Source organism: Erigeron canadensis, chromosome 7 (assembly GCF_010389155.1).
Source record: "Erigeron canadensis isolate Cc75 chromosome 7, C_canadensis_v1, whole genome shotgun sequence".
Classification (NCBI taxonomy): domain Eukaryota; kingdom Viridiplantae; phylum Streptophyta; class Magnoliopsida; order Asterales; family Asteraceae; genus Erigeron; species Erigeron canadensis.
The window spans coordinates 25,590,087-25,616,217 of NC_057767.1; the positions used below are offsets into that span (position 1 = coordinate 25,590,087).

Consider the following 26,131-nt stretch of genomic DNA (forward strand, 5'->3'; position numbering starts at 1 on the left):
CAAGTCGTCAAAGTTGTCCTCTTTTATAAGACGGTTAGTCAATATTTGACAAGAGAGGATATTTCATACAATGATAAATCCCTACAAATTCTATAGATTACGCAATATAGATTATGAGCCCTTACACTTGATTCAAGAAAAAAAATAACCCAGTAACTTATCACAAAGTTGTCCTTTTATACTCAAAAATAGATAATCGGTGAACCGAGTATTATAAATTAAACGAAATGTCGATTTAACCTTAAAAACTGCTTATAATTAAATTAATTGACAGACTATAAGGATTAAACTGATGATCAAATTTTAAAACATTGTATATAACGGTTCATTACCTCGAACAAATTTCCATAACAAAACATAAAGTATCGAGCATCGACCATCGCTCACTTCACAAATAAGATAGTAGCGTAAAACTGTGAATGCAATGGAGTATTACGAGCTTCAATAATCCAAAATCATCTCCACCATATAATCCAATAATGGGCCTACTATACCTTCTTACTGGATACCCTACCTAACCCAACATAATCCATTTTCCTTCTGAAAAATGACTAAAAATCAATTAAAACATGCTTCTTGTTCTTATTTTTCTCCGCCACATATTATATAAATTTAATAAAGGTATCATGTTTGATTAATGTATCATTGTATCATAATTGTGTTTTTATGGGCATTTGTATAAAAAAATTACTCTATATACTTTTTAAAAGAGTATCTATAACCCTTTATAAAAGACTAGATGGATGCCCGCACGATGCAGCGGCGATGATGATAACGATGTGACGGTAGAGACAATGGGTGATGGTGACGACGAATAAGATGGGTTATCAATATCAATATGTAAACACACCAATCAAAAATCACCCACTTTTCTTTATTTATCAACATGTAAACAAATTTGTCTACCCGTATTTCAAAAAAAAAAAAATGAATTGTAAGTTATTATATACAAAGCTAAATAATCAACCAACTATCGATAATCTTATTCTAGTTTAGTTGCATCATCATGGAACCTCGCTTTCATTTCTATATATCTATTGACAGCCTCTTTATATCCATTGGTATCTTACCGAGAAAAGCAAAGTTACTTTTAGACATTCTAGATATTTTTGAATATACAATTGTGGAAATAAGTAGTTCTACAGAGGTTTTTTTTTTCCAGTATTAGCCAGGGCATATTTGTCTAAGCAGTTCGTAACAGTTCTTAATGGAAGTATACATGTAATAAGTTGGAGGGTAGATTGGACATTTCAGGTTCTTACTCCTTTAAAGCCAGTTTGTTTTATAAGGGAGTATAGATATATAATTTTCCTATTTTAAGAAAGTTAACAATTTTTTATACCCAAAATACTCTTATTTCTTAATCTTAATTCCCTATACATCTAATCTATACTTTTACACCATCTAATAAAAAACAACCATCTCTTTAAATGTTACATAGGGAAATAATCTAAAATAACATTAATAATTAAATTACACTACCAGTCATTTATATTTTAAAATAACTTCATTGACCATTTAAATCAATTATTTTTAAATCAATTATCAATACCACTTGACGCCGCCTCCACCAACAACAGTTGCTCCCGCCACCACACCATCACCGCTACGACCACCGTCGCATTGCACGGGTACCGTGTTAGTACTATATAAAAAGTATATCAAATTGTAAGGAGGTTCTGTTAAAACTTGTTTTGAAACAAATTGTGTAATTTCATTATTTTCCTAAGTCTAATTACACTATCTAAAATTTCTTTTATCTTTTCTTTCAGATATGTTTGCTTTAATTATTATAGTTTGAGACAAAGAAGAAAATTTATTTTTGGGGATAAAAGCCAAAAGTAAATAATCCACGTATAAAAAGTGAGTTAGTGAGTGGTAGGGGAGCGACCATTCATGGATTGTCGTTTATGTTCTTGTCAATCATCAATCATGTGCCTCATGTGTGGCTGGAAAAGAATCAAAATGTTACATATGAGTGATATGACTAACTAGATTATAATTTTATGTATGCATGTAATTAAACTCGTATAATATCGTTAAAATATTTAAATACATATTTTTGTAGTGATAAAAATCTTCTTAAGAATATATAAAAATTTGAATTCTATAATATAAAAGTGTCAAAGCTTAATATCCAATCAAAACAAACTTTAGTAGTATTGTTATTGCAATAGTTACGCTTATATATGGATTTAATTAAGATTGCTATATGTTAACTATATTTTGATCGATCTTGATTATCTATAGATTGATAAAACTTATTAATAATAAAAAACTAACAGCATTATAATCATAGCAGTTCTCTCAAATACACAGACAAAATAATTAGATCACTCAAAAGAAAAAAAGAAAACATTATTTTCTGTTCTTTTTGACAAAAAAATAATTTTCCAAATTTGAGACCACTAGTATTTGGAGTATTGCGTTAACTAATTGATAGCAATTCCTTTTTCTTTTCTTTATTTTTTTTTTCTTATTTACCTTGTTCACCACATTTTTCACCTCCTAATCTCCTATATTGTTCTAATTCTAAGCTCATTTAACCAGTGGGAAATGTCCACACTAAACAAACATTTGCCCATCTACCATGAAAATCAAGTTACTACAATTCATGAACTAAAGCAACCAATTAATTACCTAACCAAGAAACCAACTACTATTGGATTGGGATACATTCAAATTAAAATAAGCGATCATGCTGTCTCACAATGAGGTTCTTTCTCGTACGAACATGACAAGGTAAGTGAAGTCATTTAGCACAGGAATTGTAGCGCGCACTAAACCAATAAGCTAGCTAGACTTCCTACAATACATTGTACATTTAGAACAACAAATGAAACCTTATTTACAAAAATATCTAGGTACAATTAAAGAAATAAAGGGAGGGCTTGGATCTTATCGTTTACATCAATCAAAACAATAGAAGATATAAATGACATTTGGATAACATGGTAGGCTTAATTACCTTATTGGAAGAAGCTACAACAATTGATGGGTCAAATATGGACATCATCTGGGTTCATTCACAGGGTACAATGATCGAATTTGGTCTGAACTATTGTAACTTGATAATTCTATTGACTCTATATATGGATTTATCGAGTCACCATAAAGGTCTGAATGTTGGCCCTCACTCATTGGAATAGAATCATCTTCGTTACATTGTTTAACCCATGGTTGGCCCGTTGATTTCCTAAAACGCTCTAGCTCCATAGCTACTTCCTTCATTGTTGGTCTGTCGTAGCCATTCATATTGAGGCACCGCTTGACAAGTGAAGCAATAGCTTGGAGTTGCTCTAGAGAACCCTCTCTAACCACTCGTGGATCTAGAATTCGAAATAACTTATTTTCACTCAAAGCATTGAGAAAATATGTTGCTAAGCTTCTTTCCACTTGACTCCGCTCTATGCAAAGTGGCTTCTTACCTGTTAGGAGCTCTAGAAGCACAACTCCGAAGCTATAAACATCACTCTTATCTGTTAATTGACTTGTATGAAAGTATTCCGGATCTAGATAACCCAATGTCCCTTGAACTAATGTAGTCACTTGTGCTTCATCCAAGGGTACCAATCTTGAAGCCCCAAAGTCTGAAATTTTAGTAACTAGGTTTCGATCTAATAATATGTTAGCGGATTTCACATCTCTATGAATGATGGGCTTTGATGCCGCTGAGTGAAGGTAAGCAAGTGCTCCAGCTGACTCAATGGCTATTCTTAAACGGTTATTCCAAGATAACCAACTCATTCCACCATCAGTGTGGATATGATGGAAGAGTGTACCATTGGAAACACACTCATACACTAGTAATGGGACTTCGCTTTCCAAGCAACAACCTAAAAGCTTGACAACATTTCGATGATTAATTTGAGTAAGAATGACCACCTCATTGATGAACTGTTCAATTTGGCTCTCATCCATAACTCGTGATTTCTTGATGGCGACAATACTTCCATCAGGTAAGATCCCTTTATATACCGTTCCATAGCCACCGCGTCCAAGAATCCTATCGTTCGCAAAGTTTTTCGTTGCTTTTTCTAGCTCTTCCGTAGAGAAGATTTTTGTTGACTGGTTGACACTGCCACCCTCATTAGAACTAATTTGCTGGTTCAACAACATACCACCATTTTTTAGAAAGTACTTTTCCCTCAACTTAATAACCTTTCTTTTTTGGTGGCTGAAATACATCCACCCCATTCCTACAAATACAGATAAGAACCCAAACCCCATTCCTGCATAAACATTTAGTTAGTACATATGTTTAGACAAAACTCAATGTTTTCTAGTTAATCATTTATTTGTCTTATGAAAGCATGGATTAGTTCCCTTACCAAGGGACAGCTTAAGTGCCGGAGATTTTGAGTTCCTAGCAATGCAACCTGTACCATTCTTTCTCCCGTCTCCTTCATATCCGTGAGGGCATGAACAGTTAAAACTCCCAAGAAGATTAGTACATGTCCCAGCACACGGATTGTTGTCAGCATCTGAGCACTCATCAATATCTGAGTGATGAAAAAGATATAAATCCAACAACCCTTCAACTTTTAAGACTTAAACTTCTATTTAATTTTTAACAAATACAAAACTAAGTAAACTTAAACATACCATGACAACCAGGAGATAGGTATGGATTGCCTTGAAAACCATTCTTACATTTGCACTTATATCCTCCATTCCCTTTCTTAAAGTCCACACAAACACTGTTTTCTTGGCAGTAGTAATCGCTAGTGTTTTTATAGTCATTACAAGTTCTACTACCAATCGCCCAATTTAGCACCACGGGGACAATCTCTATCGTCCGGTTGACAAAATTTAGGTCTGTTAAATCTGATGAACCTTGAAATGTAAAAGCATTTTCCTCTCCAACAAATGCATAGCCACATTTGTTAAATGACCAGACGTCTGTATGGTTGTTATAATTTGGGTATACATTTGATAGGTAAGTGGTTAAACCCGTGGGCAAACTCATCGCACAACACCCCATTCCTGCAATAAAAAGAGCATAGGAAAATCAGAATAACACTCTTTAATTTTTTCCAACACAATAATAACATCTGCAATATTCTTTCCTAACTAATTTCTCCATAAATGGTAGGAACATTATTCACAAATATATATTCAATTTACATAGAAGAAAATAGAATGCATAATCTAATTTACATAAACTGAAAGTAAATCACTAAGAAAATAACAATGAAATGGGAACTGGGTGAGGGTTTATGTTTAAGAAAGCTCCCTTAAAACATATTTCAGGCCATCCAGGCCGGTGAACGTGTCTGTGTACAACAGTCGAAGTATTATGTAATATATACGTACCAAGGTCATCCAAGTACCAAGAAATAAACTTCGAAACAAGAGAGCGCAAGAAGGACAAAGAAAGGAATGTGTGTTATTGATAGTGTAAAATGATAGATATGATGCTTTTATTGCATGATCAACTAGCCAAAACAAAAGATGGCTCTAAAGCAGCTCGCAGCGATACGAGCATGCTAAGTGAATGTGTGGGACAACACCACCCAACTTAGATGAAAAACCTCTCACATCTTAATTTCTTATTCCATAAAAATTAGAGGCCCCATCATTTATTCATTAATGTTAAAATATTAATATGTGAGAGGTTTTTACCCAACTTAGGTGTGTGATAACCCCACATTCACTTTTCTCTCTCTCTCTCTCTATATATATATATATAAAACATGATCATTTGTTGATACCAGTTACTCACTAGGACGGTTTGAAAATAAGGGTCACTACTATGCGACATCTACCCTAAATTGTTTATGAAATTACTATTTAAGATCCTTTTTCAAAGTTTTGTAGCTAATCCATCGCCAAATGTGTACTTATGTCAACAGTGTGAGATGGATTACTATATATTGATCGATCCCTCTCGCGTGTTTGGAAAACATATGTTTAGGGATAAATTGCTAACACATGTGGTGTTGTAGCCAAGTAGCTTATTCATCTCTAGCACGAATAAAAGACTGAAGTAATTAAATTATCAATAATATTATTTATGTAGATTTGTTTTTTTTTACTTCTCTAGGCAATTGGGCTACCAACTTATGTAGATATAATTTGAACTTATATAGATATAAATTGAACTTATGCAGATATTATTTCGCTCATTTTAGATGGATTGGTGGTACCTAGCTAGATCTAAGAATAGAGTGTTACTTAACTGTGAATGGAATTCAATACCCAAAAGGATGAAGATTCTTTAAAGTTAGATACAAGTTGATAGGTTAAAAGTTCATTGATTAAAATCAAAGGTTAAGATTTAAAGTTGATCATTTATGAGGTCAATAATAGGACACCCTCTCTCATGGAGACCAGGGTTTGAATCTTGAGGCAAGTATATAATTAGCTGTCATGCCTATGAATCTGGAGTAACTTAGGACGCTTAAGAGCTCTGTGTAGTTTTATTGGTCAGCTAAGTGGTGACCTTTTGCCAGAGGGTCACTCCGTACAGAGAACCTGGACGACCTGTTTGTTGACCATTCAGTAAAAAAATTTGAAGTTAATTAGTATAGCACATTATTGGACACTACACCACTATATAGTTCTACTAATTAGTTTGAGTAGTAAATAAATCAAAACCTGTACAAGAACCCGCAGAAACATCTTCAAATTTGGAGCAGATTGTCACACATCCACTGGTAAAGCTCTTTCCATCAATCTTTTTCACGGGGGATACAAACGAGTAGTCGTCGCACCCAATGGCAAACACTTTGTTCAAGTCAGAAAACGTAAAGCAGGAGTCATGCACCGTAAGTCCACTGACTTTGCTACTTATCATAGCACCAGTTTGATTGTAGCACTTGGAAGCAATGGTGTTTTTGACCCTCACATACTCCTCTGATATATGTACCACCTCTACTCGGTGAAGACCATCTTCCGTTCCAGTGTATCCAAATATATCGCCGGGCAAGAAGGCTTTGGGTGGAGTGAATGACGTGTTGCATATGATATCAAAAGTAAGGATTAATGGAGCAACCCGGATTTGATGCTATGCCAAACGGGTATGGTATGGTGAGGTTGCCGCATTTACTTGGGCAGCCCGGAAGGGTAATATTGTTGATGGTTGCAGCCTCCAGCCATAATGGGAGGTTGGATAGATACAGGATTATTAGGAATAGTAGTATATGCATTTTTGCTGTTAATTGGCAAAAGGTGATGATCAAAATGCCAAGTTGTAGCATATATAGAAGTTAATTGGTTCATATATTAATTAATAGTATTAGTTGGTTTTAATGTCCTTTCTTATCATTCTGTTTTTCTCTTTGTTTAATACATATTGAAGTTTGATTTGCTGATTTTTACTAATGTAGAAAATGTTTGGTGTGGCTTGGCATATACGTTGAAAGTTCAAAACACATTTGACATTTAACAAAAGAAAGAAGATGCCCCTCTCTTGTCATATATGCAGTAGACCTATTTTTAAAAAGCATAAAATAGTTAGACTTAGAGGATTAATCATTATTCTTAACTAATCTTCACACCTCCTCTTTCCCTTGGGAGAGACTTGGTCAAACACACCATATTAATCTAATCAATATAATTTCTATGTCACATCGCCGGTTCGTTTTTATACATATATGAGCATGGTACCCGTGCAATGTAACGACAGTAATGGTAAAGGCGGTCTGCTTTATTAGGTATTTTGGGTAGTTACGTAAAGAAAAAAAACAAAAAAGTCCAAAGGCAAATAAGGTATTTCAAAAACAGAAATATTTAATAGAGGGATTTGCTTTATTAGGGAGTAGATTTACTATCTAATAAAACAAATTATCCTTTTTTTTCTCTTTAAACTTTCGGCCTTTAAAAAACCAAAAATACCATTCTCCTTTATTTACTAATTAAAACATCTCTATCTAATATATCTATAATACCATTAATGAAATAATTTATAATATAGATCCCTCAACCCGCAAAAAAACTACACTACCATCTTTAACATCAATTACTTTTACATTCACCATTATCGCCGCCCCCACCGCCATCCCCTGCCGCCCCACCACCGTCACCACCACCACCTCCGCCACCCGTCGTATCCCACCACCGCCGTATTGCGCGGAAATTTGTAGTAGTACAATATTTATCTTTTCAAAAAAAATACGAGTAGCTCTTTAGTTAACTTTTCTAATTTACTAGATATTGTTGATTCCAAAGGTCATATATAGATGACAATTTCTTTATAATATATATAGATATAGATGTGCACTAGTGACTAGTTTATTGTTTTGCAGTAGTATATTACTGTATAATTAATACTTCATTCTTGTTTAATACATATGTCCATAGACTTCTTCCCACATTAGTCGATAAAACATAGATTGGTTTCTCCAACAACAATAACAACGATATTCGATCAATCCTAATAAGAATGGATGACCAATAATAGTATACGCATGATAATCGAACTCATGACCTCTGTCTCCAGAGACAAGGGCTCCAACCACTGATCCAACCTAGTTGGTTCAATAATAGTATACTAAAAACACTAATAATAAATTAAAACTAATTAAAACTCCAAATTAATATACCAATGCTACATTATCCTTCATGACGATGTAGTCATGGAAACATTGAGAGATTGCGACGGTGTTTGTGGTTCGAGGGCAAACAAAAATTTAGTTTTGTGCACGGTTTTGAAATGGCGATGGAGGGACTTGGCTTTGTGAACGAACTAACATCAACATAACCGAAGGACATGGAAGGGGGATTTTTCTTGCGATTTTGTTCATTACCCGGTTTGAACCTCTAATAATGGAGGTTTTGTAAAAGAGGTTCATTATTCAATTCTTTATGTAGCACTAGCTGCTCTAACCTTACCATTATTTCACCAAGTCCATAGAATGTCATATCAAGCATGTTTTTTCAAAGGGAAGTGATATTTGTACCACTAACTTTTATTGAGCATCACAACATACAAGTTTTATAGCTAACTATACAAGTCAGTAATTCATAGTGTGGTAAATCTATTGAAAGAAATGGTATTAATATCACTTTCCTTTTTCAAACCCTGTATTATTCTAAATTAATTTGAATCTCGTTTAAATAATGAGTATGTCCCCACTAAAACAGGCATTTGCCATAATTTCTATCGTGTCAATATTTATGAACTAAAACAAACAACTCATTACCTAAACAAGAAACCAACTACCATTAGAATTGGGATACATGCATTGAAATCAAATCAATATTAGAGGTTCGGTTATGTTGTCTTTGCAAAGAGAGTCTTTCTTGAATGGACATGACAAGATAAGTGAAGTCATTCACAACCAGCAAGCACCGGGAGGTACTTACTAGACCAATAAGCTAGACTTGTACGACGCATTGCACGATTAGAACAATAAATGTAATCTTATTTAGAAAAAATCTTGGTACAAAGAGATAAAAAGGGAGGATTTGGTTCTATCACTTAACATCAATCAAAATGACAAAAGCCATAAAAGACATTTGGATAAAATGGTAGGCTTAGTTACCTTATTACAAAAAAGGTAGGAGAAATGGATATCATCTAGGTTCATTCACAGGGTACAATGATCGAATTTGGTCCGAACTATTGTAACTTGATAATTCTATGGACTCCATATATGGATTTATCGAGTCACCATAAAGGTCAGAATGTTGGCCCTCACTCATTCGAATAGAATCATCTTCGTTACCTTGTTTAACCCATGGTTGTCCCGTTGATTTCCTAAAACGCTCTAGCTCCATAGCTACTTCCTTCATTGTTGGTCTGTCGTAGCCATTCATATTGAGGCACCGCTTGACAAGTGAAGCAATAGCTTGGAGTTGCTCCAGTGAACCCTCTCTAACCACTCGTGGGTCTAGAATTCGAAATAACTTATTTTCACTCAAAGCATTGAGAAAATATGTTGCTAAGCTTCTTTCCACTTGACTCCGCTCTATGCAAAGTGGCTTCTTACCTGTTAGGAGCTCTAGAAGCACAACTCCGAAGCTATAAACATCACTCTTATCTGTTAATTGACTTGTATGAAAGTATTCCGGATCTAGATAACCCAATGTCCCTTGAACTAATGTAGTCACTTGTGCTTGATCCAAGGGTACCAATCTTGAAGCCCCAAAGTCTGAAATTTTGGTAACTAGGTTTTGATCTAATAATATGTTAGCGGATTTCACATCTCTATGAATGATGGGCTTTGATGCCGCTGAGTGAAGGTAAGCAAGTGCTCCAGCTGACTCAACGGCTATTCTTAAACGGTTATTCCAAGATAACCAACTCATTCCCCCATCAGTGTGGATATGATGGAAGAGTGTACCATTGGAAACACACTCATACACTAGTAATGGGACTTCGCTTTCCAAGCAACAACCTAAAAGCTTGACAACATTTCGATGATTAATTTGAGTAAGAATGACCACCTCATTGATGAACTGTTCAATTTGGCTCTCATCCATAACTCGTGATTTCTTGATGGCGACAATACTTCCATCAGGTAAGATCCCTTTATATACCGTTCCATAGCCACCGCGCCCAAGAATCCTATCGTTCGCAAAGTTTTTCGTTGCTTTTTCTAGCTCTTCCGTAGAGAAGATTTTTGTTGACTGGTTGACACTGCCACCCTCATTAGAACTAATTTGCTGGTTCAACAACATACCACCATTTTTTAGAAAGTACTTTTCCCTCAACTTAATAACCTTTCTTTTTGGTGGCTGAAATACATCCACCCCATTCCTACAAATACAGATAAGAACCCAAACCCCATTCCTGCATAAACATTTAGTTAGTACATATGTTTAGACAAAACTCAATGTTTTCAAGTTAATCATTTATTTGTCTTATGAAAGCATGGATTAGTTCCCTTACCAAGAGACAGCTTAAGTGCCGGAGATTTTGAATTCCTAGCAATGCAACCTGTACCATTCTTTCTCCCGTCTCCTTCATATCCGTGAGGGCATGAACAGTTAAAACTCCCAAGAAGATTAGTACATGTCCCAGCACACGGATTGTTGTTAGGATCTGAACACTCGTCGATATCTGAGTGATGAAAAATGTATAAATCGAGCAACTAACCCTTAAACTTTTAATTAAGACTTAAACTTCTATTTAACTTACAACTAAAAAATCAAGTACGTTAAACTTAAACATACCATGACAACCGGGAGATAGATATGGATTGCCTTGATAACCATTCTTACATGAACACTTATATCCTCCGTTCCCTTTCTTAAAGTCCACACAAACACTATTTTCCTGACAATGGTAATCAAGAGTGTTTTTATACTCGCTACAACTTCTACTACCAATCACCCAATTTAGCACCACTGGCACAGTCTCTATAGTCCGGTTGACAAAGTTCGGGTCTGTCAAATCTGATGAACCTTGAAATGTAAAAGCATTTTGCTCTCCGAGGAAAGTATATCCACATTTGTTAAATGACCAGGCGTCCACGTGTTTACTGAGTGAGTATACATTTGATAGGTAAGTGGTTAAACCTATGGGCAAGCTCGTCGCGCAACACCCCATCCCTGGGAAAATCAGATTAACTCTTAATACAATTTTTTTTTTTTAACACAATAACAACATCAGGAGTTTTTTTTGTAAATGATGTATTCATGATTTGAACTTGGTTAATATAATCCCATTAGAAGCAATTAAATGAGAAAGCAATAACATTTTTGAACTTTGTTTTGGAAAAGTAATAGTATATTGCCATTGCATGTGCTAAATATTACTCAGATTTCATAAACTTTTAAAGCTAGATCTATCCACTAACAATCTTATTATATGACTCTAATTTGAAAGTTATATGTTGAACCATGCCTTTTATAAAGTTAATTAGTAGTAAAGAAACACTTATATTATTATACATTACTATTGTAACGTGTAAGTAAGTAACTAAGTTACACCAAATGACCCAATATCATTTTCCATACATTTTGAGTTCAAATACCGTCTTACCGCCACCTAAGGTATGTAGGAGACTGTCCAAGTTCTACTTAAGGTAGAAAAGGGCCTCCGGCCTTGCGAGAAGTAAGGATGGTATCCTTGACCTCTGTCTCCTGAGTCAAAGGTGTTAACCACTTGAGTCAAGCATTGCTAACTTATTTTGAGTATTGAATAAATCATTACCTGTACAAGAACCGGCGGAAACATCTTCGATTTTGGAGCAGATTGTCACACATCCGCTGCTGAAGTTCTTTCCTTCAATCCCTGACACAGGGGAGACAAACGAGTAGTCATCGCACCCAATGGCATACACTTTGTTCAACTCAGACGACAACGTTAAGTAGGATTTATCCACCACAAGCCCACTAGGATTGGAAGTGATCATGCCACCAGTTTGATTGTAGCACTTGGTAGCAATGGTGTTTTTGATCCTCACATGCTCATCTGATATATGTACCACCTCTACTTGGTGAAAGTTATCTTTTCCAGTGTATGTAAATAAATTGCCAGGCAAGAAGGCTTTGGGTGGATTGAAGGATGTGTTGCATGTGATATCGAAGTAGGGATTAATGGAGCAACCCGGATTGGAAGCTATGCCGAACGGGTATGGTATGGTGAGGTTGCCGCATTTACTTGGGCAGCCCGGAAGGGTGATATTGTTGATGGTTGCAGCCTGCCATATTGGGAGGTTGGATAGATACAGGATTATTAGGAATACTAGTATATGCATTTTTGTTGTTAATTGGCAAAGGGACATGATCAAAATGCCAAGTTGTAGCATAGAAGTATAGTAGGACCATATTTTATAGTCTTAATTAGTTGGTGACAGTTTTGTCTTCCTTATCATTCTATTTGTCTAATAGATATCTATCTGAATATATACAATATGAAAGATATCTACTTCTTATTATTATAACATATTGACAATGTTAGCTTTGAGGATTTTGTTTTGTTTTTTTTTTAAGGCTACATTTTATTAAATATAAGCTAGCGAGATAATACAAATGATGAGTAACGTTTTACAATTCAAAATGACAATTATTTATGATGTTTTGAGCCATTGATGTACTGATTTTACTAAAAAAAAATGTTCAAGCTAGGTTGAAATTAATACTTTAATCATTTTTAGATAAACTGATTGTATCATACACCTAGCTAGTTAAGTTAATTACACATACTATACTAAACTTTAATTTGCTGGTACTTATTAATGTAGAGAATGTTAGGTGTGGCATATATGTTAGAAAGTTCAAAACACAGTTGACATTTAACAAAGAAGATGCCCTTCTCTTGCCATATATGCAACAGGCCTATTTTTAAATAACATCAAATAGTTGACTTTAATACGTTTACTTTGGAATCCTAACGACTTTTGTGAGTCTAAGATTGTGTTGTGGACATTACATGCCATATCATATGATAATTCTTAACTAATCCACACACCCCTCTTTCTCTCGGTAGGGAATTGGTCAAATACAATATAATTGTAATAATCAATATAATATATTTGTCACATTAGCCCTTACACGTCCTTAATTACAAGTTACAATACCAATTTTTCCAAAAAATTAGTTTTTTTTAGCTATTAGCATTAATAATTAACTAGATATTCGTGATTCCAAAGATTAAACGAGTAGATGATAATTCCTTTTAGAGAATATATATAGAAGGTCACTAGCATATTAATATATTATTTTAGTATGATAGTACTAATAAAAACTATTGTTTAATACGTACATTTGTTCATAGACTTCTTCCCACACCCATTAATAAAACATAGATTATTTTCTATTATAGTGATATTCGATCCCATTAAAAATGGATGATCAATAATTGTTTACAAAGGAAACTAATAGTAATCAATTAAAACTATAATACATCTTTTATGATAATGTAGTCATGGAAACATTGAGATAGGGATGAGCAAAATGCCAAAATTATCAAAATATTGAAACCAAACTTGTATTCAACCGATACCGATGTCATACTGAAACCATCCAATGATTGACAGATTGCCACAATGAATGTGGTTCTAGAAAAAAAAAAGTTAGGCTTGCTATTTTTAGGATTGCAATGGAGCAATTTGGTTTTGTCACTTTATTTGTGGGCCAACTAATATCAAGTATCAACGTAATCGTAGGACATGGAAATGGTACTTTTATTGAGATTTTGACGATATTCATCCCTTAAAGAACTTCCAACGGAGATTTATAAAAGAGGTTCATTCTTTATGTAGTATTGGTTGCTATAAACTTACCATTATCTTACCAAGTCCATAGAAGTTCGTATTCAAAACGGTTTTTTAATTTCATTGACGTGAACCACATATAGAGAAAGAATATGAGACCACTAACTCTATAAGTTTTAACCTTTCAAATTTTATTTTAGTAAGTAGTCACTATAGTATTTTTATTAAACAGATAAAAATTTAAGTATGTTGGGATAGGACTTCTAGAAAGTTTATATTTTGTAGAAATAAGTTCATATAACTAAAAAAAAATTGGAACGAATTGCATTTTTGGTCCTTGTGTTATCACACCTTTTGCAAGTTTGATACAAAAAAGTGAAAAGTCGCGAAACGTATCCCTGTCATATCACACCTGTTGCAATTTTGGTCCAAAAGTAACGTGCCGTTAGAATTCAGCCGTTAATGCCCCCATGTGTTTGTCACATGGGGGGTAGTTTCGTCCATTTATTGCTCATAGGACCATTTCTACAAAAAGTATGATTTTCTCTGTTTTTCAGCCGCCGGCCATTTTAAGCTAAATCCGGCCATTTTTGGCCGGAATTTGATCTTGTTTTTCACACCATCTTGTTCCTTTTTCAATTCTCTACAAATCCATGTAACATATCATGTCTCAATCACGAAAAAAGAAAGGAAAAAGGAAGAAAACTGATGAAGAAATCTTGGAAGAATTGAGAAATAATATCAAACATATGTACAAGATTTTGAAGCCAATAAAAAATATGTTCAATCAATTTACAATCTTAGATCTTCATCCACACTCTTGAAGCATGTTGATTCAATCCAAACAGCCTCGTTTTCTAATCAATTCGATTAAGCCATTATGTTGCCTCCCAGATTTGCACATCCGCCGCCTGTTACCATTCAGCCGCCACTTATTCCGGCCGTCCATGAATAACTGAAGATAGGGTAGGCTTTAATCGGGGATAGGAGGGCTTCAAGATCGAAATCTGGTGCTAGGTCGATCGAATTTAGGGTTCTTAATAACAAAACCCTAATTGAAAACCCCAATTTTGAAGATGCCGCCGCTGCTGAGCAAGCCCCACCATTTTTGGCCTCCTCTGGGACAAATTCCGATCAAAATAAGAATGGGGAGGGGGCGATTAAAGGTGGGGATGATTCAATATCAGAAACAAATGCTCAATCGATCGATCTTGGGGCTGTGTAAACCGAAACCCCAAATCAAAACAAAAGCTAACTTGCAACCAAAAGAAATTAACCAATTGTTTTTTTATTCATTTAAAAATCATTGTTTATCATGTTTCATTATCAGTAAATCATGAAAATCATCAACTACTTGGTTTTATGACTTGCATTAGTTTTATGGATTATGATCTTTTAAAATTGATTAAATTTTACCTATAAGGTTGGATCAATTTTAGCCATTAGAATCCAATGGTTAAGATTAAAATGTGATGTTAAAATCTTGACCATTGGATTTAATCAATGATTAGAGAATCTCAATCTTTGTTTTATATCAACCTAATTTGTATGCTTAATAATCGACATAATTATAGGATGGTGACATGAAAAAAAATCAAGAGGCAAGATTATGAAAAGATAATTAGTGGAATTCATATGTCAAGTTTTTAAGATTTTAGGTTTACTTAGGCATATGAGTTAGGTTGATTAATGATTTTCTTTTTATCTATGTCATTAGGACATATGAATCTTCATACATCCTTTATAAATTTTTATAAATCAGTTTATCATAATTAAATAATCAAGATCTAGATGTTTATCTAATTTTATTTTTTTACAACAATTTTAGGGATGAAGTAATTTTCATAAAATAATAAATTTGCTTTTTATTGCAAAAACAAAACATTTAAGATTTATCCTGCTTCATTCTTGAGTTTTATTTTGAAGTGATAAGAAAAGAAAGGGCAAGAAACTTTGTGTTTTTACATTTTTGAGTATTTGTTTTAAAAGAAAAGGAAAGGAAAGAAAGAGAAAAAGAGGGTGTTTTGGTCTATAATTTTTCCGGCCACTTTTGGCAAGAATTGTAAGGAAAGTTGGTAAATTTATTATTATACCCCTCAAACTTTTATATGAGTTTTAATTTTAAGGGTATAAATGTAAAATTGTATCTTTTTATCCTTTCTTTTCTTTTTTTTCTAACTCAAGAATACATTGAACTCAACTTTTTTTTCTTTTCTTTGATTTTTCTTTAAACGAATGTCTTTTTTAATATATTTTTTTTTTCATTCCTTATCCAATCTTTTCTTATAAAAAAATCTCGAGAATACAGTTTAAATGTTATGTTTTTTTCCTCTTACAAGTCTTTTAAAAAAAAAAAAATTAGGAACGCCATCATCACCCACACACCAAATCTCCTGTACAAACCATAACATAAACACCAGCAACCATTTTGGCAAAGCTAAAAAACCAAGATGGGAATAGAAATCCCACATCCAAACACTTGCATAAGAGGCTGTTGCACCAGTGACTCAATCCCTCTTCATCTCCCTCCTTCTTCTTTCTCACTCTCACTTCCTCCTATTGCCCGAGGTACATATATATATATATATACACACACACATTCATTACACATATGTATAGATACACACTTAATAATATTAACATATCAAGAAACCCCCATTTTGCAGGAGCTGAAAGTGTTGTTTATGAAGCCACATTAGATGGTGAAAAAGTTGCTGTTAAGAAACCCATTTTGTCTACTTCAGATGACATCAATAAGTTTCATAAAGAATTGCAAATTTTATGGTGAAGTTCTCCCCCTTTTTTATTTTCTTTAAGTCTTTCATATATCTATAATATATGTATAGGTGCATAACTAGATACTAAGTTTATAGACCTTGTTATGAAGTTTCATTAAGTTGGAATCTTATATCTGTTAAAAGGGTTTGGAGAATATGTGTCTATGTACACTAGGATTGGTGGTAAATTTTGAGACCCATAATAAATCTTGTAGCTTTATGCGTGGGTCGCGCTTTAGGTACATCCCCGTAGATGACCCATAATAAATCTTGTAGCTTTATGCGTGGGTCGCGCTTTAGGTACACCCCCGTAGATGCTATTACTCTTGGTGGTAAATTTTGAGACCCATAAAAAATCTGGTAGCTTTATGCGCGGGTCACGCTTTAGGTACACCCTCGTCGATGCTATTAACCTATTACTCTTGGTGGTAAATTTTAAGACAAAAGATTTTGGTAGCTTCACCTTCACACAGGGGTCGCACTTTATGTACACCCTCATAGATGTTGTTACTATTGGTGGTAAACTTTGAGGTCCTAAAATATTTTGAGGCTATCTGCTGCCACACCCTGTAAGACGGCATTATGGTAAAGTTTGAGACTTTGAGGTCCCGAGGCTATGTACAGTCATACTTGTCGCATGTCCTGAATGATCCCCGTAATTGTAAATTTTGAGGTCCAATAAGCTGGATGTTTACCTTTTGTAATTGAAATTTATAAGTAAGTTAAGGTTGTATGGTTAAAACAGAGTTGTAGGCCAACTGTTTGATTTACTTGAAAACAGAATATGTTATAAAAAAGAGTTGCTGGTATACGTTTGTAATATTTTTGTATGATTTGGAATGTGAAGCAAGTTAAATCATCAAAGCATTGCAAGATTAGTGGCAGCACATGCAAGGCCACCAAACTACATGTTTTTCTTTAAGTTATACGAGTGTGGAAGTCTTTCACAGAAGCTACATGTTGAGGAATGGATTCCAAGTATTGACCAAGCGCTCATGATCACCAGAGATCTAGGTAAAATCAAATACTGGAAGTCCATTTTTTTTTTTATATTTGTAATTTACTATTTTGGGCATATTAAAGTTATCAAGACAATGTCTTTTTGTGGCTTGCAAGTAGTATGTTTATAGTCATATAAGATCTTATTTTTCCCCTTTACAAGTTTATTGGATCTTATTCTTAACTCTAATACACTCACATGGTATACTTATTCAACTCCCACAACATTGCGAGATCACTTATTTGATCCCACAAATTGGGAAACGACATCTCTCACTCTTAGCATACACTACAAATAACATGAGTACTTTTACCTTCGTTTTTAATTTGGTAATAATCTGACATTAAGGAACATTACTAGAAACCATTATACTTTCAAAATTGCTTATTTTGGAATATTTACAGAAAAGCCTGTAAAATGATGATATCACTGAATGGGGTCTTGAAAGCAGGATGGTTATAAAGTACTTTTTTAAAAGTTGAATTGGTTTTCACAAAGTTGGATAGTAAGGTTTTTTTGAGGGGGACATCATATAATGCTCTTTATGCTTTCTCTTTTGCAGCAAATGCCTTGCAGTATCTTCACAACATTGGAATTTTACATCGAGATGTGAAGCCAGCGAATGTTCTTGTAAGTTATAATAGCCAACATTATCTTAGATGTTCAATAATCTAGTGACAGTCTAGTTACTTCTTAATGATTCTTGTAAAAGGTTTTATTTTGGTTTAATATAAGTCTGATTTTGTTGCAGCTTGACAACAGTATGAGGCCACATCTTGCGGACTTCGGTTTATCTGAATACAAGCAAGATCTTAAGCAAGTCACGGTAGAGAATTGGAGATCATCAGGCAAGCCAACTGGTGGTTTTCATAAGAAGAACATGGTTGGCACTCTTATTTACATGGCACCTGAAGTATTGAGGAAGGAGATTCATACCGAAAAATCAGATGTATATAGCTTTGGAATATCAGTCAAGTAAGAATCCTATGACAACATGTATCACCTTTTTTAACATAGTAATTCCATTTTGCTCTAGCCATATATTTGAAATTAGTAGTTATGCAAAACCTATTCCGGTATTAATAGCTTTTCTGGACTCTTCTTCGCAGTACTCAAGTATTTGATTATATATTTTTAGTTTCTCAAGATGCAGAACTTGTAATTTTACTGGACATCTTATAAATGGGAATTTTTCAAGTTTCATGGGGCTTTAGAGATATTTTCATATTGTACACAATTAATGGATGATCACAAAGGAAATACTAAGACAAGGCTTTAGAATAACATGTTTTAGGAAAAAGAAGTACAATACGTGTAGATTGCCATCATTTCTTTTAGTAGGTTTACGTCATTGCTTTAAATATATATATATTTAATGTTACCTTAAGATCATGACATATTTGGTGAGCAAAGGCATCCTTCAAAATTAGAGGCTGATCGTTCATTGATCGTATTCATTGGCATCATTTGAATAGGAATATATGTGTAATAAGCTGCAGTTGTGTGGCTACATAACAACAAACAAATTTTCATGGCACTATTTGTTAGTCTGTTGTTTGTATTAATAAAGATTTAAGAAAACATCTTCTAATCTAATACTCTCTTATTCTATTAATTAATTCACCATATTTCATTTTGGACCTGCCTTTATAGAATCAAGTTTTACCAATTTTGGACCGGAACTAAGAACCTGTTTTGCTTCAGGTTAGATCGCACTAATCATAGACATATCACCCCTTTTAAGTTGTAATATCCATGTATCGATTCATAATCTAACGAAGATATGTCTACGTTAACGTTCTGTTTAAATGGAAGGGTTTTTTTTTTTTGGGAAAATCCACTTTTACCCTACTTTATTTACTTCTCTTTATATATATGAGAACTTTATTGGGTAGAAAATAAACTTTAATATCTATCAATTATATGTTACTTTTTGAAGTAAACTACTACTGAGCAATATACTTGAGATTTTAGAGACCATATTAAGTTATCATTCTCTCATATATGAATAGAAATGCAAAACTTCAAGCTTAACCCATTGTAGTGAACTTCTCACAGGTGTTGTCCCATATACGGATCTTCGCACTGAAGCACAGGTTAGTAAGCTAAATTTTACATCATTTTATTGCTGGAACAATCAAATAGGTGCAAGTCACAAATTCCATTTTAATTGCATTCAACTTATATACTCGATTTGTACATAAGTGATTATAATATTTTTTTCTAGTCGTAATTAACCCATTAATTTCTTATAAACCGTTCAGCTACACATCCATCTTTTCGCCTCTTCTATATATACTGAACTGCATATTCAATACTTCAATTTTCTTCTTTTTTTAAGTTATCCTAACGATATGCTTTATAAGCAGGCTCATACTGTTCTGGAAATGAACTATACTGAGCAGCAACTTACCGCAGCTGTCGTGTCTGAAGGGCTTAGACCTGCTCTTGCACGAATTGAATTGGGTGTTTCGGCAAGATTGCTGTCTCTGATTGAAAAATGCTGGGATGCGGACACCGAAAACAGGCCTTCATTTGATGATATAGTCACAGAAATTGATCTCATTATCGGGGATAGTAAGACCTTCACGGTGCAAGATAATGTCATCTCCGAATCATCCACAAACTCAAGTCAATTTTGTCAAGAGGATGTCAACTGGTTTATTAAGGGTGAAAATATTTTGAAGACTGTTAATGATAGTGGCCTAGGTGTCAGAAGCTGGATGGATTATTCAGATAATTCTTCATTATACCTTCCGGTTCTATCCTGGGGTTCTTTTGCAACATGTGGAAGAAGGGAGACGATGGAAGATACACACTTTCTTATGCCTCATGTGTGGAATGAAGAAGATATCCATGTCTTTGGAATCTTTGATGGTCATCGAGGTGCACACAAATAATATGGGTTCAACTATGATTGCTTTTTGAGTATTTGGTGCATATAGATTCAAGGTGACATATTTGACCTATTCATGTATAAATGGGCCAGTTCAGGTTATGTGTAACCTCTAACTAGGTAAAGCGAGTTAAAAAAAGTCATTTAAGAAGGAAAAATGTTAAATGGGTCAAAGTTCACCCAGAAGGCATTGTTAAGGGCTAAACTCACCTAATTATGACGTATTTTTGAAAATTGTTCGTTTTGGATCATGTACTTCTTTATTCTTCATTTGGGTAACCCAAATATTTATAAATGTAAAATAGTAACGGAACTTTTTAAAAGTGCCCATTTAAATCACTGTCACTGTACTCTTGATGATTTTTAAAATGGTACCTGAGTTTTATAAAACCATGCACGTCTATACACAAATGTCACATGCTACGTGAGAATTTAGTGACTCAAAGGAACATAAAGAAGTATATGAGACAAAATGAATGTCCGGGAAGTATATTATACTTTGGTGAGTTTAGCTCTTTTTTAAATCTAAAATTACATGACGTGTTTCGACTTGTATATCAAATTACCAGTCATGACCCAAACTCATTTTGCCCATTCTACAAGCTGCTCAGCCCAATCACTTGCCACCTCCAATATATCTCTTAGTGCTCAATGTGAGGTTAGGCACCTAGGCACTTAGATCTCCTTTTATATGCAAGACCTAGGGTAAATGAGGAAACTAATACAAGTTACTTTAACACTTGAATATTTTTAGACAATAGATATCTCTACATTGGTTATTTCCATTTACTATTACCCTGTGTACTTTGTAGAAGGGGTTAAAAAAAGGGGGTAGTTAAAACATTTCATGTTCCTATATAAATAATGACATTTGATCCTAAATCTGAAATAGATAGCTTTATTGATTTACTTGTCGGGATAGTGTGGCAGAATTAACAACATTAGTTGATATGTATGTGGAACTGTAGGGATTGATAATATGGGCACTGGAGCATGCGTTTTTCATATTATGATGTCATACAGATGGAATCTAAGTAGGAAAAGTTAAGGAACTGCTGTCAAGCTACCAAGTACTAATTGATAACCTTTTTAATTTTTTTGTAGAATTAACTTATTGCTCTCTTTGCTATCTAAATACTAATTAAACATTTGTAATCAATATGGTATTTTATTTCAGCAGAAACAGTTTTGCTTTCTTTATTCTTAGTGAATACTTATGGTAAATATTTCATTGTATAACAAGTGTTCATCTTTATCAACATTGGTCGCCTGCAGAATTAGCAACACATATAGATATGTGCATGGACTTGTAAGGGCCGGAATATGGGCATCAGGTCATGCTTTTTTCATATGATGATGTCATACGTTGAAATCTGTGTAGTGAAACTTCAGGAACTGCATTTGGCTGCTAATTGAGAATACCTTTATAGATAGAATAACTCTAGTTCTTACTCTTCGTTATGTATATTTAAATAATCATCTGAAATTAATTTAGCACCTAAATCTATGTGTTCAACCAATAAGATTTGCTTTCCTTATTTTTTACTTGAATACATATGATAATGATTTGGCTGTATAACAAGTGCTCATAATATTGACATTGGGTGCACGCAGGTGCTGCAGCTGCAGAATTTTCTGTTCGGGCCCTACCAAGACTATTGGAAACTCTGGATTGTGACACCAGGTCTGTATTAGAATGTCAAAATGACAGGTCAGTGTGTCAGTCAGATTGTGTAACAGGTCAAAAATGTCGATTTTTGGCTCAGGTTGATACGGGTCAGTCTTGTTGTTCCAGGCCGGAAAACTATATGTCCAAAATTGTTGGTGTATATATTAGATAGTGACTGCATCAAATATGAGTTCAAAAGTTCATTTGAATATGAATTTAGTTTTTCGAATTAAATGATGCAGGATGTTCACCCATAAAAGTATGCTTTGAGGCAACTTTCTTTTATATCTAATATTGGTTTTCCCTATAAGACATAACACATAACGCATACCTATGTAAAAGGTTTTGTATGGTTATACTCGCATGTTGAGAAGATCTAGTACTTCACTTGTTTCTGGATGAAAATATAGCTCTAACTTGTACTAATGACAACACAGTCCCACTGACGCACTCAAACACGCATTCATCAACACAGATGTCGCATTCAGAGAGGAATTGGATTCTCTGCGTAAACCTAGGGGGGTTATCCAGAGAGACTATCATCCTGGTTGTACTGCAATTGCTGCTCTTTTAATTCAAAATAGGCTTTTGGTTGCTAATGCTGGTGATTGCAGGGCAATCTTATGTCGAGGAGGTTGCCCTTATCCTCTAAGTAAGGTTGTCATTTGTTCCTTCCTAAGTTGTAACTGATGCTAAAAAATCTTGGTTAACATATGCTGCAGATTATAACAATTTAAGTGTTATTTTCTTTTAAGGATCATGTTGCTAGCTGTATTCAAGAAAGAGAACGGATCACAGGTGTAGGTGGTCAAGTCAAATGGCATTTTGATACATGGAGGGTTGGCGCTGCTGCCCTACAGGTTAATTTCCAACCATTTTATTACTTAATCTGTCGATTCAGAACGGGCGAAATAGGTAAAAAGTAAGTTATACATGAATCGAGTCAAAAGTCGTCTAAAGTTTTCTCTTAATTGATATTATTAAAAGTTAGATTATAACGGAAATAATAAAACTTTGATAATCATATTTCACACACTAAAAATTTATTATGGAAATTGAACAATTGGACAAGTGTGCCAAAGCCAACCCTACCTATCTTGCAATATACCAAAAGTTACTCCTTTTGATCCATTACCCAATCATGCGACCCACTCATTTTGCACACCTCTACCTAGTTATGCCGTATTGTTTTTCTTGAATCAGTCTTGATGCATCTGAAATTGCTTTCATTGTCATTAATCTCAAAACTGCTTTGATATTGCTATCCAAATGAAGAATTCTAAAAATCAATAAACCACTTGCTAAATTTCTGATAGACGCTTTTAAGTGAGTGTTGATTTCCTGATCTGGCGATATGCATAGAGTTTATTCATGTTCGATATCTTTAGCATTTAAGTATCGACGCCTACGATCTTGTGATGATGTCCTTTGATTCTCTTTCCTTGTGTGTGATTTTATTTTCTTTCCTTCCACAGCAATGTGCATATAATTCCTAATTTTTATTCATATTATGATACAACTAAACTCTAGCATTTTCATGACATGAGTGTCTCAATGTTAATTATTGAGACAAAAGTTATCTCAATTAATAGGCACTTGGTCATTGACCAAGGGACATTGTAGACGACACAATTTTCTTATAGACTTCAAATATGTTGATTTGGGTTGTCTTATATATCCAACATGCCAAACGGCTTAGATTTATTGCGTAGACTTGAATGAATGGGTAGAATTCATACCTGCGCAAGGTGGATTCCAATGCCCACAGCCTCTTCAATCGCTTTAAATACCAAATGGAACTTAATTACTACTTTAGTAAAAGTTTATTTAGAATCATATTGAATGCATTAACTATATGTATAATTAAAAATTTATGGACAAAAACCCAGCGCACCCATTTTGATCTGTATATAAATTCCATTTAGACCTAACCATGCCATAACCCTATGCAAGTCAAGGTTCTTCCCATTTACAAACACTTGATATCTAGGAATATACTCTTTTATTGTATGGTTGGAACATGCATCTAAAATATTGATGTCAACTTGTCTTAAATAGGTGACACGGTCTATTGGTGATGATGATTTAAAACCTGGGGTAACAGCAGAACCTGAGGTTACTGATACCATGCTTTCTGATGAGGACGAATACCTGGTATAATGGTTTGACTCTCATTGCGTATTATTTCTTAAACTCGTTCATTTTACCATTTGATAGATATGTGGGTTGATTTAAGTTCATTTTTTTCTTTAAGCTAAATATGAAGTATTAATGGGTCAAAGGCCACTCTTAGTAAATAGATTACCCGTTTGACCCATTACCCAAACCCAACTACCTCTCCTGTATTGCCACCTATAGTAATACTAATACCCTTATTCTGTCAAGCAAAAATCTTCAGTCTTTTTGGCACATCTTATCTACTTGGTTTAAGTTCTGATGTGCTTATCTTTGAAAAGTCTCTGTCACAGTTCAGCGTACTTGATGGTTAGGAGTTACATTAAATGGAAACCAAGTGATATAGAATTATAGATGCTTTGTCCATCCCACATAAATGACACCTTTTAATGCAGAAATGGTGTTGGGGTAGTTTTTACTATTTAGCTATCAATTAAGGAATTACCCCAAAGTGAAAACGATGGGACCCAATATCTTAGGATCACAACTTAAACCATGGTGGAAGAGACTAATAGCCCACTGCCATGGGACTTATAAGCAGCTCAAATGTTTTATCTCATACCAATGCGGGACGGGTTGTAACTTGTAACACCTAACTTTGGAAGACTGTCATTAAATGAATTCAAGCTCATCAGTATTTTACAGGTTCCTTGTTTACATTTTCCGGAAATAATCAGTTATGAAATAACCATTTCCGATGTGGCCTAGTGGTAAGGCATCCTAAAGGTCTTAGAAGAGACCCGGGGTCAAACCACACTCCGCCAGGGAATAGGTCGTTAAATGGCCACAGGAATACGATTAGCCTATGTGCGTTAGAGCCAAAGGCTTATAGCATATTCTAAAAACAAAAATTTCATGGATGAGTTTAAAATGTTAAAGGTTAAGAATTATAATGCCTTGTCTTCTAACAATACTTTTGTTTGCAAAGGCTCCTTGAAAGCAAAAAAACATAAGATAAAAATGAAACCTAATGTGATATGTCAGGTAATGGCTAGTGATGGTCTATGGGATGTTGTAAGCAATGCTGAAGTCATTAGCATAATCAAGAACACCGTGAAAGAGCCAGGAATGTGCTCCAAGAGGTTGGCAACCGAGGCTGCAGAGCGCGGCAGCAAAGATAATATAACAGTAATTGTTGTATTTCTTCGTCCCGTATCAACTGCAGAGAGAATATACTAGTGTTACTGTGATTTTAGAGATGCAAATACGTTGTAAAATTGAGAGAAAGTATCACACTATCATAGTATCATGTGACAATTCTTCAGGTTGTTGGTGATGCGGGGTTTGTGTAAACCTTACATCATGCAAAAGTTGATGGAAGTTAAAACCCGTGCTTTGTTATGGTAGTACTTTGTGCTACATTTGTTGTATTTTATAAATGCATGACCTCACTATCGATGTCATGATGTACAATCAGGTAGTAATAATTAAGTGGGAGGGGGTTTAAATAACCCCATCATAATTGGATAGTTAATAAATAGTTAAGTTATGCTGGATGACTTTTTG

The 26,131-nt window shown here is 34.3% G+C and overlaps 1 protein-coding gene and 1 pseudogene across 3 annotated transcripts; one reads left to right on the forward strand and one right to left on the reverse strand.

The window, feature by feature from the left end:
- Positions 1-3,012: 3,012 nt before the first annotated feature.
- Positions 3,013-12,650, reverse strand: LOC122609167 (annotated as a pseudogene).
- A 3,825-nt stretch (positions 12,651-16,475) lies between these two features.
- On the forward strand, positions 16,476-26,023 carry LOC122608395 (protein kinase and PP2C-like domain-containing protein). 3 transcript variants are annotated; one of them, XM_043781494.1, is made up of 12 exons: positions 16,487-16,676; positions 16,775-16,892; positions 17,733-17,899; positions 18,448-18,515; positions 18,637-18,860; positions 19,930-19,981; positions 20,255-20,771; positions 22,396-22,492; positions 22,888-23,107; positions 23,206-23,310; positions 24,509-24,604; positions 25,610-26,023. In XM_043781494.1, the coding sequence occupies exons 1-12, from the start codon at positions 16,559-16,561 to the stop codon at positions 25,802-25,804; spliced, it is 1,977 nt and encodes a 658-aa protein (XP_043637429.1). In that variant the 5' UTR covers positions 16,487-16,558; the 3' UTR covers positions 25,805-26,023. The 3 variants fall into 3 exon arrangements, with proteins under 3 accessions (XP_043637431.1, XP_043637429.1, XP_043637430.1); XM_043781495.1 differs by having other exon boundaries at positions 16,488-16,676; positions 22,396-22,465; XM_043781496.1 differs by lacking the exons at positions 24,509-24,604; positions 25,610-26,023 and having other exon boundaries at positions 16,476-16,676; positions 22,888-23,102; positions 23,206-23,304.
- Positions 26,024-26,131: the final 108 nt, after the last annotated feature.

Excerpts from the sequence above, each read along its gene's own strand:
- LOC122608395 (XM_043781494.1), top strand. The coding sequence starts at position 16,559 with ATGGGAATAGAAATCCCACATCCAAACACTTGCATAAGAGGCTGTTGC. Across the intron at positions 19,982-20,254 it reads ATCTTCGCACTGAAGCACAG|GCTCATACTGTTCTGGAAAT; the intron begins GTTAGTAAGCTA and ends CTTTATAAGCAG. Across the intron at positions 20,772-22,395 it reads AATCTTTGATGGTCATCGAG|GTGCTGCAGCTGCAGAATTT; the intron begins GTGCACACAAAT and ends GGGTGCACGCAG.